This window comes from Schistocerca nitens, chromosome 3 (genome assembly GCF_023898315.1).
Source record: "Schistocerca nitens isolate TAMUIC-IGC-003100 chromosome 3, iqSchNite1.1, whole genome shotgun sequence".
NCBI lineage: Eukaryota > Metazoa > Arthropoda > Insecta > Orthoptera > Acrididae > Schistocerca > Schistocerca nitens.
This window is the reverse complement of record NC_064616.1, coordinates 727,805,715-727,825,364: the sequence shown is the minus strand read 5'-3', so window position 1 is coordinate 727,825,364 and position 19,650 is coordinate 727,805,715. Positions and strand designations below refer to the sequence as shown.

The 19,650-nt window shown below is 38.9% G+C and overlaps 1 protein-coding gene across 1 annotated transcript in view; it reads left to right on the top strand.

Moving 5' to 3' along the window:
• LOC126248703 (26S proteasome non-ATPase regulatory subunit 5-like) overlaps window positions 1-19,650 on the top strand; it is a 178,637-nt gene that overhangs the window by 50,255 nt on the left and 108,732 nt on the right. Inside the window, exon 4 of the mRNA XM_049949989.1 lies at window positions 16,158-16,410. Within this exon, the coding sequence (XP_049805946.1) occupies window positions 16,158-16,410 (253 nt within the window). The remainder of the gene's footprint in view (window positions 1-16,157; window positions 16,411-19,650) is intronic.

Genomic DNA, 19,650 nt, shown 5'->3' with positions numbered 1-19,650 from the left:
CCTAAACTGTCTGTAGTGAACCTGTGCCCCTTCAAGCCCCTCTTGAAGCTGTGACTGTCAGAATACAGACGACACAGGAAATAACTGTCTGGAATGTATATCTTCCTTTAGATGGTGCAGTACCCCAGAATGTATTAGCTGCACTGATTGATCAACTCCCTAAACCTTTCCTACTTTTGAGAGATTTTAACACCCATAACCCCTTCTGGGGCGACACCTGCTTACTGACCGAGGCAGAGGTGTCGAAACTTTACTGTCTCATTTCAACCTCTGCCTCTTAAATACTGGGGCCGCCACACATTTCAGTGTGGCTCATGGTAGATACTCGGCCATTAATTTATCCATTTGCAGCCCAGGACTTCCCCCCCCCCCCCCCCCCCAGCCTTTCACACCCGCAAACAGCAGATGGAAAGGAAAGTCCTCTCATTCACCATTCACTACACGCCACAGTGAACCCTATAATGCCCCATTTATGGAGTGGGAGCTCCTCATTGCTATTGCACATTGCCCCGACACAGCTCCTGGGCCAGATTGGATCCACAGTTAGCTGATTAAACATCTCTCATGTGACTACATGCAAATTCCCCTCGTTATATTCAACCACATCTGGTGCGATGGCATCTTTCCATCGCAATTGCAGAAAAGCACCATCGTTCTGGTGCTCAAACCCGGCAAAAACCCGCTTGATGTGGATAACTATTGGCCCATCAGCCTCACCAACGTTGTTTGTAAGCTGCTGGAAAATATGGTGTGTCGGCGGTTGGGTTGGGTCTGGTCCTCGAGTCACATTGCCTACTGACTCCAGCTGTAGGGTCGTCGGTCTCACGCTCTCTGTATGCAGACAACTTCTGCATTTCATACTGCTCCACCAGTACTGGTGTTGCTGAGCGGCACCTACAGGGAGCCATTCACAAGGTGCAGTCATGGGCTCTCGCTCATGGCTTCCAGTTTTCGGCCGCTAAGTCACGTGTCATTCACTTATGTCGGCGCCGTACCGTTCATCCAGAACCAGAACTTTACCTTTATGACGATCCACTCACTTTAGTTGAGACATATCAATTCTTAGGACTGGTTTTCGACGCCCGATTGACTTGGCTACCTCACCTTCGTCAGCTTAAGCGGAAGTGCTGGCAGCACCTCAATACCTTCTGCTGCTTGAGCAACACCAACTGGGGTGCAGATTGCTGTACTCTGCTGCAGCTCTACAAAGCCCTTGTTCAATCCTGCCTTGACTATGGGAGTCTGATTTATGGTTTGATCACGCCCTCAGCATTGCGTTTACTCGACCCAATGCACCCCTGTGGCATTCGCCTAGCAACAGGAGAGTGGTTCGCGTGCGATTCCTTCTTTCTGAACTGGAGTCTTTCCCTTTACCACCTCCCATCCAGGTCCATCTACATACACCTCCATGGTGTACACAGATTCGTCTGGGCCTTGTGCATGACTTAGTAACTCCTGCCGCTCTTCGCTGTCACTCCCTCTCAAGTCTTGTTGTGTCCCGGGGCTCTGAAGTGGTTTACACCGATGGCTCAATGGCTGATGGTCATGTTGGTTTCGCCCGCATCCACAGAGGTCATTTTGAACAGCATTCCTTGCCCGATGGCTGCAGTGTATTCACAGTTGTTTGTGGTCTATGCTTCATGAATTACCAGTAACTTAAAGTTTTTGTTGTCTTGTCTGTCAGATCAATTGTGAAGTGCAAACTTGTAGACCCATACTTCTCAGCAGAGTCACTAATGTGATTTCCATCCATTATTGATTGCAACAGTTCACAGTTCTTACAGTGCAGAATACATAAGGAAATTGAATTTCAATAAATGAATTGTGAAATTGTACCACTTAAAGTTAACATTGTTGCTAACCTTGAAAATCAGCAGTGCTGTAGAGCAGTAGCAGCTGTAGTGTGTCTCCTGTAGAAATGTTTAAAGTGCATGCTGAAAAGTAATTCCTCCAAATTTTTTATGTGACAACTCTTAAAGCTTTTAAAATAAAACAAATTTTATTAACATTCTATAACTTTGTTCTTCATGCCTATGTATTTATTTCTTAAAATGGTCATCCTGGCGATGAACACATTTTCCCAACAAGAGACCAGTTGATACTATCACTGTAGATTGTTTGACTTTGTTGACAGGGCCACATCATCACCTCTGCCTGTAGTGCTTCATCACTATCAAATTGAAGTCAACAAATGTGTTCTTTATGTTTTGGAAACAGGCAAAAGTTGCATGGGGCGAAGTTGGGTCTATATGGAGGATGATTGATGGCAGTGAACCCAAGGTGTTGGATTGTTGCAGAAGTCGCAGCACTTGTGTGTGATCTGACATTGTTGTGCTGGAGGAGGGGGTGCTCCATGTGTGGATGAACTGCCTGCACTGAGGTTGACCCCTCACCTGTGATTGAGTGGGAGATTATTCCAAAGTCTGGCAGGCAGTGAAAAACTTTCCGAGGGGCTGATCGTAGGGCCTCTCCGGTTCGTTTGATGAACAGGTTTCAAGCGTTATCTGTGGCTGACGATGTCGCTGAGCCGGATGCAGTCGTCCACCCTGTTCCAGAGGAAGCTTCTCGGGCCACAAGGTCTGGGAATTCACAGAGGGTGGGTTTGCTGGTATTTGGGAGCTCCAACATTAGGCGCGTAATGTGGTCCTTTAAGAACATGGATGCCAAGGAGGGGAAGGAAGCCAGTATGCACTCCGTGTGCATTACGAAGGAAGTCATTCTGGATGTGGAAAGGGTGCTTCCGGATACCATGAAGAGTACAGAGTGCAGCCTACTGCAGGTAGTGGCTCATGTCAGTATCAGTGACGTGCGTCACTTTGGATCGGAGCAGATTCTGTCAGGTTTCGGGTGGCTAGCGGAAATGGTAAAGAGTGCTGCCAGTCTTGCTTCCGAGATTAAGGCGGAGCTCACGATCTGCAGCATCATCGATAGAACCGACTGGTCCTTTGGTACAGAGCCGAGTGGAGGGTCTGAATCAGAGGCTCAGGCTGTTCTGTGACCTTGTAGGCTGCAGATTCCTTGACTTGCGCCATTGGGTGGTGGGTTTCCGGGTTCCGCTTAATAGGTCGGGAGTCTACTACACAGGAGATGGCTACACGGGTAGTGGGGGCTGTGTGGAAGGGACTGGGCAGTTTTTGTAGGTTAGAGGGTCTCACGAAACCACAGAAGAGGCATCCGTCTAAATGTGGGCAGGTAAAACACAGTAAGGTAGTTGTAGAAACGATTGGTATTGTAGTTGTAAATTGTCGTAGCTGTGTTTGGAAAGAACCAGAGCTCCAGGCCCTAATAGAAAGCACTGAAGTTCAAATAGTTGTAGGTACGGAGTGCTGGCTGAAGCCAGAAATAAGTTCAGCCGAAATTTTTTCAAACGATATAACAGTGTTCAGAAAGGATTGATTAAATACAGTTGGTGGTGCAGTCTTTAGTGCTGCCAGAGTTAGTTTGCCTTGTAGCGAAATTGAAGTAGATAGTTGCTGCGAAATAGTATGGGTAGAGGTTATACCTGACAATTGGACTAAACTATTAATTGGATCGTTTTATTGACCCCCTACTCAGAAGATATAGTTGCTGAACAGTTCAAAGAAAACTTGTCTCATTTCAAATAAGTACCCCGCTCATATGATTATAGTCGGTGGTCGCTTCAATCTACCCTTGATGTGCTGGAAAAATTATACGTTTAAAGATGGCGGCAGGCATAAAACATCATCCAAAATGCTACAGAATGCTTTCTCAGAAAATTATTTTGAACGATTAGTTCATGAGCCCACTCGAAGCGTAAAAGGTTGCAAAAGCATACTTGACCTTTTAGCAGCGAATAATCCTGGACAGATAGTGAGTATTTTGACGAATACAGGGATTAGCGACCACAAGGCAGTTGATGCTAGACTGAATACTGTAACACCTACAACCATCAAAAAGAAATGCAAAGTATATCTATTGAAAAAAAATGATAAAAATGCTCTTAACGCCTTTTTAAGAGACAGTCTTCACTCCTTCCGATCTCATGTAAGTGTTGTGGAATGTTTTGAGAGAGAGAGAGAGAGAGAGAGAGAGAGAGAGAGAGAGAGAGAGAATCGACAGCAGTTGACATAAATTAATAAGTGATGGTACTGATCCGTCATGGTACACAAAACAGGTCAGATCGTTGTTGCAGAAGCAACGCAAAAAGCATGCCAAATTTCAAAGAATGCAAAATCCCCAAGATTGGCAAAATTTTACAGAAGTTCAAAATAAAGCACGTACTTCAATGCGAGATACTTTTAATAATTTCTACAATGAAATTCTGTCTTGAAATCTGGCAGAAAACCTAAAGAGATTCTGGTCCTACATAAAGCACACCAGTGGCAAGACACAATCAATACCTTCGCTGCACAATAACAACGGTGAATTCACTGATGACAGTGCCACTAAAGCAGAGTTATCAAACACGGTTTTCCGAAACTCTTTCACCAAAGAAGATAAAGTAAATATTTCTGAATTCCAAACAAGAACAATTGCCAAGATATTCTCGGTGTAGCAAAGCAGCTTAAATCACTTAATAAAGGCAAGGCCTCCGGTCCAGATTGTATACCAGTCAGGTTACTCTCAAAGCATGCTGATAAAATAGCTCCATATTTAACAATTATATACAACCACTCGCTCACAGAAAGATCCGTAACTAAAGACTGGAAAATTGCTCAAGTCGCACCAATACCCAAAAGGGGAAGTAGGAGTAATCCGCTGAATTACAGACCTATATCACTAACGTCGATTTGCAGTAGGGTTTTGGAACATTATGAAGTACCCTGAAGAAAAAGATTTATTGACACATAGTCAGCACGGATTCAGAAAATATCGTTCTTGTGAAACAAAACTAGCTCTTTATACTCGTGAAGTAATAAGTGCTATCGACAGGGGATGTCAAATTGATTCCATATTTTTTTATTTATTTATTTATTTATTTATTGTTCCGTGGGACCAAATTAAGGAGAAATCTCCATGGTCATGGAACGAGTCAATACATGAAATTATAACACGATATTAGAAACAGATAAAATGAAATATAGAAAAAAAAAACATATTCAGGTGACAAGTCATAAGTTTAAATGAAGACAATCAACAATGTAACACTGGAATTTGCTTAATTTTTTAGCTCTTCCAGGAGCTCCTCGACAGAATAGAAGGAGTGAGCCATGAGGAAACTCTTCAGTTTAGACTTAAAAGTGTTTGGGCTACTGCTAAGATTTTTGAGTTCTTGTGGTAGCTTATTGAAAATGGATGCAGCAGAATACTGCACTCCTTTCTGCACAAGAGTCAAGGAACTGCATTCTACATGCAGATTTGATTTCTGCCTAGTATTAACTGAGTGAAAGCTGCTAACTCTTGGGAATAGGCTAATATTGCTAACAACAAACGACATTAAAGAAAATATATACTGTGAGGGCAATGTCAGAATTCCCAGATTTTTGAATAGGGGTCGACAAGAGGTTCTCGAACTTACACCACATATAGCTCGAACAGCCCGTTTTTGAGCCAAAAATACCCTTTTTGAATCAGAAGAATTACCCCAAAAAATAATACCATACGACATAAGCGTATGAAAATATGCGAAGTAGACTACTTTTCGTGTTGAAGTGTCACTTATTTCAGATACTGTTCTAATGGTAAATAAAGCAGCATTTAGTTTCTGAACAAGATCCTGAACATGGGCTTTCCACAACAGCTTACTATCTATCCGTACGCCTAGGAACTTGAACTGTTCCGTCTCGCTTATAACATGCCCATTCTGTCTGATTAAAATGTCAGTTCTTGTTGAATTGTGAGTTAGAAACTGTAAAAACTGAGTCTTACTGTGATTTAGCATCAAATTATTTTCCACAAGCCACGAACTTATTTCATGAACTAAATTATTTGTTACTGTTTCAATATTACACACAAGATCCTTCACTATCAAGCTGGTGTCATCAGCAAACAGAAATATTTTTGAATCACCTGTAATACTAGAAGGCATATCATTTATATAAATAAGAAACAGCAGTGGCCCCAGCACCGACCCTTGGGGAACGCCCCACTTAACAGTGCCCCATTGGGACTGAACATCACTACCACTCTCAATATTGCGGAGAATTACCCTCTGCTTTCTGTTCTTAAAGTAAGAGGCGAACCAATTGTAAGCTACTCCCCTTACTCCATAATGGTCCAACTTCTGCAGTAATATTTTGTGGTCAACACAGTCAAAAGCCTTCGTTAAATCAAAGAAAACACCTAGCGTTCGCAACCTTTTATTTAATCCGTCGAAAACCTCACAGAGAAAAGAGAATATAGCATTTTCAGTTGTTAAACCATTTCTAAAACCAAACTGAACATTTGACAGCAAATTATGTGAATTTAAATGCTCCAGTAACCTTGTATATACAACCTTCTCGATAACTTTAGCAAACACCGATGGCATAGAAATAGGTCTAAAATTGTCAACATTATCAATGTCTCCCTTTTTATAAAGTGGCTTCACTACCGAGTATTTTAATCGATCAGGAAACCGACCACTCCTAAAGGAAAAGTTACAGATATGGCTAAGTACTGGGTTAACATACATAGAACAATACTTCAGTATTCTGCTAGATACCCCGTCATATCCATGAGAGTTCTTGGTCTTTAGTGATTTAATTATTAACTCAATCTCCCTCTTGTCAGTATCATGGAGGAGCATTTCAGGTAACAGTCTCGGAACACTTTTTTCTAAGAGCGCTATATGATTCCCTGTTGGAATTAGGTTTCTATTTAGTTCACCTGCTATATTCAGAAAGTGATTATTAAATACTGTACATATATGCGACTTATCAGTAACACGGACATTCCCACTACGCACTGATTCTATATCCTCGACCTGTCTCTGCAGACCAGCAACTTCCTTTACGACTGACCATATGGTTTTAATTTTATCCTGAGACTTAGCTATTCTATCTGCATACCACATACTTTTTGCCTTCCTAATAACATTTTTAAGCACCTTACAATACTGTTTGTAATGGGCTGCTGCATTTAGATTTTGACTGTTTCTAACGTTTTGATATAATTGCCACTTTGTTCTACAAGATATTCTTATCCCTCTAGTCAGCCACCCAGGCTGCCTGTTTGTGCTAGTACCCTGTTTTAAACGTTGTAACGGAAAGCAACTTTCAAAGAGCATGAGAAAGGTCTTTAGAAAAGCATTATATTTATCGTTTACTGTCTCAGCGCTATAAACATCTTGCCACTCTTGTTCCTTTATAAGGTTTACAAAGGTCTCTACAGCAACCGGATCAGCTTTCCTGAACAGCTGATGACTATATTTAACACGAGTTGCAGCATAAAACCCTTTTAAAGTTAAAATTTGCGCATCATGATCTGAAAGGCCATTTACCTTTTTTCTAACAGAATGCCCTTCTAGTAATGAGGAATGAACAAAAATGTTGTCTATGGTTGTTCTACTGTTCCCTTGCACTCTCGTTGGAAAGAATACGGTTTGCATAAGATTATATGAATTAAAGAGGTCTACCAGCATCCTCTTCCTTGCACAATCACTTATACAATTAATATTGAAGTCACCACATATAACTAACTTTTTGTATTTCCTATAAAGTGAACCAAGATTTCCAGAAGGCTTTCGACACAGTTCCTCACAAGCGTCTTCTGACGAAACTGCGTGCCTACAGAGTATCGCCTCAGTTGTGCGACTGGATTCATGATTTCCTGTCAGAAAGGTCACAGCTAGTAGTAATAGACAGAAAGTCATCGAGTAAAACAGAAGTAATATCCGGCGTTCCCCAAGGAAGTGTTATAGGCCCCCCTATTGTTCCTGATCTATATTAACCACATAGGAGACAATCTGAGTAGCCGTCTTAGATTGTTTGCAGATGATTTTGTCATTTAGCGTCTTGTAAAGTCATCAGATGATCAAAATGACTTGCAAAATGATTTAGATAAGATATCTGTATGGTGTGAAAAGTGGCAGTTGACCCTGAATAAAGAAAAGTGTGAAGTTATTCACATGAGTACGAAAAGAAATCAGCTAAATTTCAATTACGCAATAAGGCACGCAAACCTGGAGGCAATAAATTCAGCTAAATGCTTAGGGATTACAATTATAAATAACCTAAATTGGAACAATCACATAGATAATATTGTGGGTAGAGCAAACCAAAGACTGCAATTCATTGGCAGAACACTTAGAAGGTGCAGCAGGTCTACTAAAGAGACTGCTTACACCACACTTGTCCACTCTATTCTATAGTATTGCTGTGCGACGTGGGATCTGCATCAGGTGGAACTGACGGATGACATCGAAAAAGTACAAAGAAGGGCAGCTGGTTTTGTATTATCACGAAATAGGGGAAATAGTGCCACAGACATGGTGCGTGAATTGGAGTGGCAATCATTAAAACAAAGGCGTTTTTCATTGCAACGGGATCTTCTCATGAAATTTCAATCACCAGTTCTCTCCTCCCATTGCGAAAACATTCTGTTGGCACCCACCTACATAGGGAGAAATGATCATCACAATAAAATAAGAGAAATTGGGGCTCGCACAGAAAAATTTAAGTGCTCGTTTTTTCCGCGTGCCGTTTGAGAGTGGAACGGTAGAGGGACAGCTTGAAGGTGGTTCATTGCCAGGCACTTTATTGTGGATGGCAGAGTAATCACATGGATGTAGATGTAGAACTATTTTGCAGTTAGAAACTCCATTACAGCATGCTGTTTCACATGCACCAACATAGTTACATTACACACTGCCATATTACATGTTACAATTTGGAGCCCTCTAGTAGCAGAGGGTTGCATCTTGCATCAGCAAAGCGGGAAAGTTGACCAAGTAATATGCATGATAGGTAATACCTCAATGAATATTGAGAACAGAATAAAAAATTGGGAGACATTACTTTTCAGCATGCCCTCATCATATACTATTGTTGAGTATTTGTCCAAATGTAAAGTCATTTCCATTCCAACTAGTATTGGATTCAGGAAAACTGCAATTTGATTGTGGTAGGTGGCCATAAAAAGGCAAGGGACACAATATACATTCCCATTGTTGACAGCACAACGAAACCCGATTGTCACTCCTATCCTCACATCATTGTAGTGCCCACCCTACTGAATTATTCAAATTAAATCTCCACGTGATCCTAGTTGCCAAAGCTTCATCTAAGACAACCCATATACTAAGCTATTACACAGGATGAGACTGCCACTTTACACTGGTAATTGGGGACTTAAATGCCAAGGTTGGTATCAAAAAACAGGGTGATGTCTTAGTAGGCTGCCATGGAATCAATGAGAGGAATGAAAGGGGTGAAAAGCTAGTTCAATTTGCAGAAAAAAATAAATTATTCATCATGAACATCTTTTTTAAGAAACACCATAATAGGAAATGGATATGGAGAAGCCCAAATCATGAGACCCACAGTGAAATAATTTTATCATCTCAAATCACACCAAAATAATTGAAGATGTTTCAGTTTTAAATCAATTTAATACTGGTAGCGACTAGAGAATAGTAAGAGCAAAAATAAACATTAATACTCAACAAGAACGAAGAAAACTAACATCACAGAAAAAAGAAATTATAGGTATGGATAAATTAAACTAAAGGAAAAAGATTTTCAGTATGCCCTTTGAGTGAGATTAGAAGAGTCAACAGAAGAAAATCTAGCTGAAATGGTAATGGAAACTGCAAAACAAATAGGTGGACTGACAACAATTACTAAACAACCAGGAAAGCTAAGAGCGGAAACCAAAGCTTTACTCATAAAAAGACAAGAACGAAAATTAAAACTTCTTGTGACAAGATAGAATATTCAGAACTGTGTAAGTGTATAAGGAAGAATATGAGAGCCAACATATAAAAATACAATTAAAACACCATAAAATTATCATTAGAGAATAAAAGGAGCTGCAAGAAAGCTAGAATGGCAGCATCCCAACCTGCTGGAACAAAGCAGACATAATCTTACTACATAAAAAGGGAAGTATTCATGATCTGAAGAACTACCACCCCATTAGCTTACTTCCTGTTGTCTTTAAAGTGTTCACTAAATTCCTGATACATCACATTAAAATAGTAGTGGAGACTGCACAGCCCATAGAACAAGCTGGATTCTGCAGTAGTTTCAGTACAATTGACCATATAAACACACTGCGTGAGATAATTAGTCGAGCCAGTGAGTATGAAATGCCACTATGCATAGTCTTCATTGACTTTGGAAGAGCATTTGATTGTCAGCCACACTGCAGTCATACAAACACTGGCTGAGCAAGGAGTGGAAAAAAATATATAAACATACTGTGCAACATTTATGACACATCTGTAGCATCTATCAACATAGGAAAAAACAAGTGCAAATTTCCCATTGGAAAAGGAGTAAAGCAGGGCGATCCTGTATCCCCAAAGTTATTTATAGCAGTTCTCGACATGGCTATGTCCAAAATTATTTGGAACCACAGAAGAATAAGGGTGAATGGTAAAAGGCTCACCAACCTGAGATTTGCTGACGATATAGTGGTCTTAGCTAACAGTAAAATGGAAATGCAGTCCCCTTTTAGGCTTAACAGATCGTTGTCAGGAAGTTGGACTTAAAATAAATCACTCTAAAACAAAGGTTATGCATAATAAGTGGTTGCTGCAGGACAAGTAACACTGAACGGCAACATCCTAAACAATGCTACAGAATAGGTTTATCTGGGGCAATTAATTGAGACAAAAGGGGATTTGATACCTGAAATTTTTCGTCGAATTAAACTTGTTTGGAGGGCTTATGGAAGGAGTGCAACAGTTTTCAAATATGACATGCAAGTCTACTTAAAGAAGATAGTTTTTGATCACTGTATCCTACCAGTTTTAACATAAGGGTCGGAAAATTGGACTTTAAATGACTTTATCAAAAGGGGACTTAACTCTGCTCAGAGAACTATGGAAAGGTCAATGTTAGGTCACACTAAGAAAGATCGACAGAAAAGTGAGCAATAACTGGAGTAAAAGATATTATAGAACAGGTTAAGTCTTTAAAATGGCAGTGGGCAGGATATATTGCACGAACGAACGATGGAAGATGGACAACATCAGTTTTATAGAGTGGAGTCCCAGAGAAAAATGAAGACCACCAGATCACTGGGATAAGGAACTCGGGGCAGTTGTGGGCTTCAACTGCAGAAGACAACAGCGGACAGAGATGCAGGCAAACACCTCTTAAAAATAGCTACATCTTGTATAGATTGAATTAGCTGAACAATAAATAAATAAACACAGTGTAAAAATGTCGACCTCAGAAACAGCAGTTTAATCTGTGAATGTAAGACAACCCCGTATTTTGCAAAGTACTTTCTTTTTTTTTTTTTTTAGTGTGGGGGGGGGGGGATGAAAACTTCTTGACTTACAGTTGGGTAAGTAGGGGGCACTTCTCATAAAGTATGACTCATCTTCCTTTGATATTCACATTCATTCAGTAGCACCACTATCTCTCTCTCTCTCTCTCTCTCGAAGACAAAGTAAACATAGAAGTACCACAGACATAAGCTTACAAGTGTTAAGTGTCATCTGACACATGTGATTTCTTCAATCACATGCGGTCAGGTGATACTGAACATTTACAAGCTTATGTCTGTAATACTTGTATATTTACAATATTTTCTAGAGTCTACAATCTTTGAGACAGTTACATCTCTTTAAAAAAGTATTGCATGACTGTGGCTCAACACCATCGATTTTTTTAAATTACATTTACTCATGTTGTAGTGGTGCATACTGAGACTTGGACTACATTAGAGTATAAAGTTTCTGTTATGTCTCTAAAACCACCAGAACATTAGAATTCCTTCATACTTTTTACAAGGCTGTTCTGTTCTGCAGTCCATGTTGATACTAATTTGGCAGTAAGATCTTGATATCCTTCTGATTCCATGTTATTCTATATTGGCATTAACTCCACCAGTTACTTTTCCATACTGTTTTCAATATTAAATGTAGAATTGGCATTTTTCTGATGGATAAATTTAATTGTTAACATGCCATGTTACATGACACAATATTTGCAATTACATTACTTCACATTTTAGGTGCTTACTAATTGAGAGGAACTTTTAATGATCTCCACTGACTGTATCTGAAAAACTGAAAGGTGGAATGAATATGCACAGTTGCTAAATGAGGGAAATTAACTTGAAGGCAGTATTATAGAAAGGAAGTAGATGAAGATGATACTGTGAGAATAATTTGACAGAGCTGAAGCCTAAGCTGAAACAGGGCTCTTGGAGTAGGCAACATTCCGTCATAACTGCTGTTATCCTAGGGAGAACCAGCTGCAACTAAACTATTCCACCTGGTGTGCGAGATGTAAAAACCAGGGAAATACAATCAGACTTAAAGAAGAAAGAAATAATTCCAGATCTAAAGAAAGCAGGCACTGACAGGCGTAAATATTACTAAACTATCAGTTTAACAAGTCATTGTTGCAAAATATTGACACGAATTATTTACAGAAGAGTGGAAATGCGGGTAGCAGCTGACGCTGTGTAAGATCAGTTTCGTTTTTGGATAAATGTTGGAGCATGTGAGGCAACATTGACCCATGGCGGGTTAAGGAAAGGGAGACATATGTTTATAGCATTTGTAGATTTGGGGAAAGCTTTTGACAATGTTGACTGGAATACACTCTTTGAGATTGTCTGGGTAGCAGGTGTGAAATACTGGAAGAGAAAGGTTTTTACAACTTGTATAGAAACCTGACAGGTGTTATAAGAGTCTAAGGTCATGAGAGGGAAGCTATAGTTGAGAAGGCGGTGAGATGGAATTTTATCCTGTCTCCAGTGTTGTTCAATCTATAAATCGAGTAAGCTGTGAATAAAAGAAAGGAGAAATTTGGAAAAGGAAGTAAAGTTCAGGGAGAAGAAATAAAAACTTTTATGTTTGCTGATGACATTGTATTTCTGTCAGATACAATGAAGGATTTATTAAGAGCATTTGAATGGAATGGACAGTGTCTTGAAAGGCGAATATAAGATAAACATCAACAAAAGCAAAACTAGGATAATGGAACATGGAGTAAATCAGACAATACTGAAGGAATCAGATTAGATGAGTTTTGCTATTTGAGCAATAAAATAACTGATGATGGCTGAAGTAGAGAGGATATAAAATGTAAACTGGTGACAACAAGAAAGGCATTTCTGAAGAAGAGAAATTTGTTAACATTGAATATATTAAGTTTCAGGGTGTCTTTTCTGAAGGCATTTGCCTGGAAGTATTTGTATGGAAGAGAAACATGGACGATAAACAGTTTAGACAAGAAGAGAACAGAAGCTTTTAAATGTGGTGCTACATAAGAATGCTGAAGATTGGATGGCTTGATCATGTAACTAATGAGGAGATATGGAATAGAATTGCGGAGAAAAGAAATTTGTCGCATGACTTGACTAAAAGAAGGGATCGGTTGATAGATCACGTTCTGAGACATCGAAATTATCAATTTAATATTGGAGGGAAGTGTGGGGGATTGGAGACGGGGCTTAAAACTGTAGAGGGAGACCAAGAAATGAGTCCAGTAAGCAGGTTCAGAAGGATATAAGTTGCAGTAGCTATTTGGAGTTGAAGAGGCGTGCGCGGGATAAAGTAGCGTGGAGAGCTCATCACACCACTGTTTTGACGGAAGACAACTTTTTGCTTAGTTGTCAATAGTATCCAGTTGTAGTAAGTGCCTACTCTAACAACCCAACCACAACAAAGGTCAAAAATTAATTATGATTGTAGTGTTGCTCACACTGCTAAATATTGCATTTTCGGGCAACAACAAAGTTATATTATGTGGCAGGTGTCATTAGAGCACAGTTAATAAAGTCATTTCTTGAAATAATGGATAAACTAGGCACTCATCTTTTCGTGTTTCCCACGCTGATCTCGTTGTGAACTCATGGCTCAATCGTCGAAAATCTAGGTAGTGATGAATCCCAGCTCGGATGCAAAGAGGCCTAGGTGTTATTCTGCGATATTCAAAAGTTTTATAGATGTGTTTCATAAACCATTCTTGAAGATTAAACTTTTGCAAGTTAGGACAATGGTGATGTAAAAAAGTAATCAGCACTCCTAATTTAAGTTACACTTCTTTTTTATTACTTTTGTTGCAATATCACGTAACTCGTTCTAAAACATCACTTCACAATATAAAACGTACTTGAAAATATCTTCCTCACTGTTAAAGTTCACATTTCATAAACTGACTACAATTTGTGTCTTTTTAACATGACGAGCAAAGCTCGACACACTAATAACCGCTTACACACCCAAAAATCAAGAGTTACAAGTACGTCAATGATCATAGTGACAAAAGAAATAATACACATAAGAATAATATCATTGAAATATATACATATCGATGTATCGAAGTACCTCTACATTAATGAAATCAAATCTGAATGTTGTCACAGAAATATGTTAACTATTTTACAGAAACGCAGTAGAATATTGCTGGTATCGAGAGGTTGAGGTGAGGTGCCGTAATGGTTACGTAATTCAAGTACCATTACACTACCCTATGAACGTTGCTGCTGCTATATTAGACATGAATGACAGTCGTTCAGTATCATATTTGGCACACTAAATGGGTCTTAAATTAAATATTACAAAGTCATAAATCATATTTACATCACAATGAAAGTTTCTCAGCTGACAGTTTCGTGAAATTATTCCTCCTATGTTCTGTGACGATACCCAGTTATCCGTTAAAAGTAATAAGATTTTGGCATAATCTTGCACGAACATCTAAATTGGGAAGAATAAACTGTCACAGCGTGCAGGAAGTCACTCTTGCATATATGCAGTTCAAAAATTTATAAAAAATGTTGTGACCTTCACTAAAATGAAACTAATCCTGCCAAATTTACTGTGATGTATTTCAACGTGACTCAAATTGTGAAAACTCCAGATGCTAGCTAGCTAGCAGTGAATGCTTGTGTAAAATACACACGTAGCAGAATTTCAGTCTTTCTGATTCTCAGTTAGAGTGCATTCAACCAGATAGGCGATATTGATTTTCACAGTCTCTGTTTGCGTCGTCATTTTCATAATTTCTCATGTTATCTTTCCTCACAGATCACATACCTATTGTCATTCCATAACTGCAATACAAGATCTGATACTTGCAGCATCTTGGCTGTAGCTACGCATTACAGTAAACCTTACACCATTTCATCCATATTAGTCAACAAACTACCCAGTAATCTGTGTCAAATTCAAAACTACCTTTCTTTTGTCTAGCAGTGAACCATCATATCTGTCACAATGTGAATGCCACCCATGCTCTCCTCACCTCTCTCTGTTTCTATTTTCTTTCTTATGTCTCATCTGCTAACTTTACGATATTGTTTCTCACTTTTCCATGAACCATTAGACTAACCCAGATTTGGTTCCTTCTGCACTGATGCCATGCATTTCTGTTAGTATGTCAGTACTCACATTTGACATTATCATAATGAGGATATTATTCAACATAATGTTAATAATATCAATATTACCTACATATCATATATTTATTAAAATAGTTTCTTGTTGTTCTGGTTGTTGTTGTTGTTGTTGTTGTTGCATAGAACTCTTGTACTATGTATATTGTAATGTTAGCGCACTATCTGATTGGATGTAAGAGGCCGCCTAAAGGCTATATTCTTGCCAAGTGAAATAAATAAAAATTCCCTCCCTCCCCCCTCTCTCCCACCACCACACCCCATCCCCTCCCCCCTCACCCCCACCACCACACCCCATCCCCTTCCCCCTCTCCCCCACCACCACACCCCATCCCCTCCCGCCTTCCCTCTAATCATGTCTCTCTCATTGTCCTGTGCCCAGTTATCACTCTGCCCCTGTTCCTTTCTCGTTTATTAACACGTCACATCATTGCTCAGTGTTCCGTAGACAATCACACTTATCCTTAGACAGGAAATTCTTCATATCTACTGTGCCACTTTATTTTGTACTTTCACAGGAAGTTAATGAACACTGTTACATAGTAACTCATCTGCTCTTTCCCATGTGTTTTTTCCTCAATATTTCTTACATTGCCTTTCAGTTGTGTAGTAACTGATCTTGAGAGTTTTAGATTTTAGCAGAATAATAATTACACTTTGTTTTATCCTATATAATTATGTTCTAACCTCAGGTGATCGTGGGAATTGCTTTAACATCTGAAGAAGGTTTCGTGGAGTGTGTAATGTGTGGTCTATTACCAGAACTGATCACTGAAGTTAAACAAGAGGATCCCCTGATGCAATTAAATGCATTAGACCTCATCGGAAAACTTGCTGAAACAAGTTATGGATTTAAATACCTTGAAACTGAAGGAGTTATAATATACATTTGTTCTAAATTTACACAAATGTACACTGATCCGTCACTTTCTTTGTTGTTGCCAGGTAAGATCATCATATATAACTACATTTGCAACACGTAATGTCTGCTCATAAATACAAAATGAACTTGTATCTAAGATCATTAAAGTACAGTGAGAAATAAGTGAAAAATACAAAATTGGTGAGTTTGAATGTGCATCAACTTTGGTTGAGCATCTAAAATTATAATAGCTGCAGGATCAAAATGGTGTGTTCTTTTTGGACGTGTCCAAAAGAACAGACACCACATATAAAATTAATTGGTCATAATAAGCGACAGTATACCAACATAAAAGTGTGAATTTACTAGTTATGAAATTTTGCATTCCAGTCATCATTCAGTATTCATATTTTTCATAAACATTACAACAGTTAATAGCACATTCAAAGTAAACTACTTCAGGAAGATTATTCTGTATTAGCCATGTTTAACTGGTATTCAGTTTTCACTCATCAATTTTGAGTTGTCAAGAGAAATTTTCAGTGCCATATTGCGTGTGCTCCTGTGCTTTCTTGTGTGATACTGTACTACTGGCTATAAATTTTACAAACTGGACATTCTTTTCTTTGTAAAGTGACAAACAAGTAATGTATGAAGGGAATATTTGTTGCTTCCTGTCTACATTTTAAAGATTGTTAGTGTTGTTTTCAGTTATTATGGTATTACGTATTCTGGATGCTCTTTGGTTTTGTGATTTGGAAATTTGTTAAAACAGTTCACCAGTATTACTCACCTGTAGTGAGAATGAAAAATGTTTCATATTTGTATAGTGTTCTGAATGACTGTAAAGCCATGCCTCGATCACTTTTGCATATTGTGGCAAAATGCTTTGTTTCTTTCTGACAGTGTCTTAGACTTTTCCTCTTGTTTATGAGTATCTACAAAAAATATAAATGAAGCACAATTGCACATATATATTTATAAGTTATCAAAAAGAAACCTAAGTAAAGAAAGAACAGATAACACATTGTAACAAAGTGTGTACAGCCTAGGACTTCTGCCATGTCGGTTACATATTTTCCCTATCAACTCAGTGAATGGGGTAATTCGACAAGGCTCATCACAGATGTCATCTGATCATATATTGAATATCTGAGCCACAATTGCACACTGGATGAAAGAAACAAAATCTCATTAAATTTCATAATTCTTGTGGGACTGGCCTGATTATGGTTCAAATAGTCCACTAGAAAGTATGAACATTAGTGCCATGTAAGTGATGCCGTGAATCCGGAAATACCCTCGTAAGATTGAAGGTAACAATGTTCAGGTGGTACCCTGTACCCTGAAATATTCACAGAAAATTGTTGCGTGGTTTGTTCCTATGAGCCAGGACTGGGTGTAAAAAGTGAATTGCCACCACAACTTTGTCTTCCGCCTCTTAATTGATTTTCACTGATGCCATAAGTTCATCCCACAACATGTAGGAACTTAAAAAGTTCTCATTTGTGATAAACACAAATTCCGTCTCAAAATTCGGATTCGTGAGATGAATGCTATTTCACAGCCAATTGTATCCAGATGAGCTATTTCATCAGGGATAGTTTGAAGTAGCTTTATTTTCTGCATATAATATACGAAAGAGTAACTGATTTTACTGATATTGCACATCGGGTGAAGCTCAGTTTGGAAAGAGGATGTACATAAGAATGTGTTTGCAAAATAAAGAGCACACCCACGCACAAATGGAATACTGTATCAGTGCTCTCATAAGTTACACTCTGGTCCCATGTCGAACAATGGTAAGAGATTCATGCAACATATGGCAATGCGGGATTCGACCATGGCGCTAAACGTCTTAGAACAAAGAAATGCGTACATTTGTCTGCTGGTCAAAGTTGGTATTACAGAAAATTGCGGACACTGTAACATGGCAGTTTTAGGTTTTGGATGTTTTGAACTATGGTTACATATTATACTGCTAGAATTTGGATCTGAACTACCTTGTTTATGCCACAGCTGACCTCAGCAAGTGATTGTGATATAGCTGTTACCATATGCTTTGTGCACAGCACTTTACTTTCTGTTGTATCTAGCTCACTATTTTCTTTTCTTTGAAATGAGTGATGAGACTAACCCTGGTCCATCACAGGGATACAGTACGACTCTCATGACACCAGAAGGGATCAGCAACTCGTGTCAATTCTCCTTTTGCAGAAAAATGGAACATTGTTGTAGGCTGGCTGACCAGTAAGAGGGAGGCAGGGCTTGTTCCCCCCTCTCTACTCCTCAATTATCGGGCATTCGAAGTTGTCATTTATTTACATTCACAACTGCCTGCTACGTTATTTGCACTGTAGTGACCACACAGAGAGTATTCCTGTAAAGTGCAAATAGAGTTATTTTCAGTTGTACTTCCACTTTCACTCTACATTGTCAGTACAATCCATGGTGTTGTCAAATACAGATCTCCCAGCTCACAAAAGGGCTCTGTAATATGCTAATCAGGGCTAATATGCTACAGATTTGAAATCGGCCTTCCGCAGATTTTGTAATTATTGAACTTTGTGTGTGTGTGTGGGGGGGGGGGGGGGGGGGGGGAAGAGAGAGAGAGAGAGAGAAACACCTTAAATCAGAGAAGCACTGTGTTCACTGGTGAGAAAATGCTGCTGCTTCTCAACAGAAACAATAATTTGGTGACAGCTAAAGCAAAGACTGTTCTAGAGGAATACTGTTGAAGTTTTTGCAGCAGCAAATATTCCACTCAAAAATCTTTAATAGAGAATAAAACCTGTTTATTCTCTTTCATTGTTATTTTATCTCCAATTACTGTTTTACTTTCTGATCTTCAGGCTTACAGTGTGGCAAACTTTCAAATTTTTTGCATCTAATCATTTAGAAAAAAGGATGCTGATTTTGCAAAAAATAGATGCTACATTTTTAGGTTCCTATTTTAATAAGCACCTGTGTCTCTTGGCAAACATGATGATGCATGTTACCACTGAGGCATATCAAATAAAGTTACTGCTTTGGCTATTAGCAAGGGAATAAATCTTTTCAGCTGATATGGCGGCAGAAGGTACTGTTAATTATTTAACTTGTTAACTAAAACAAAACACACAGATTATGTAGTGACATAGTGCAAGAATGCTAGTCAGAATCCATGCATTCTCTTATTCTAAAATTGGTCTGCAATGTAGGACATTTTAATCCAACCACATATATTAATATTGGCCTATTTTTTTCCTATGATTTTGTAATAAATAGTTAAAATAGACATGGTGTGTATGACTAAATGCCAGCTTGCATATGATTTTTGTCAT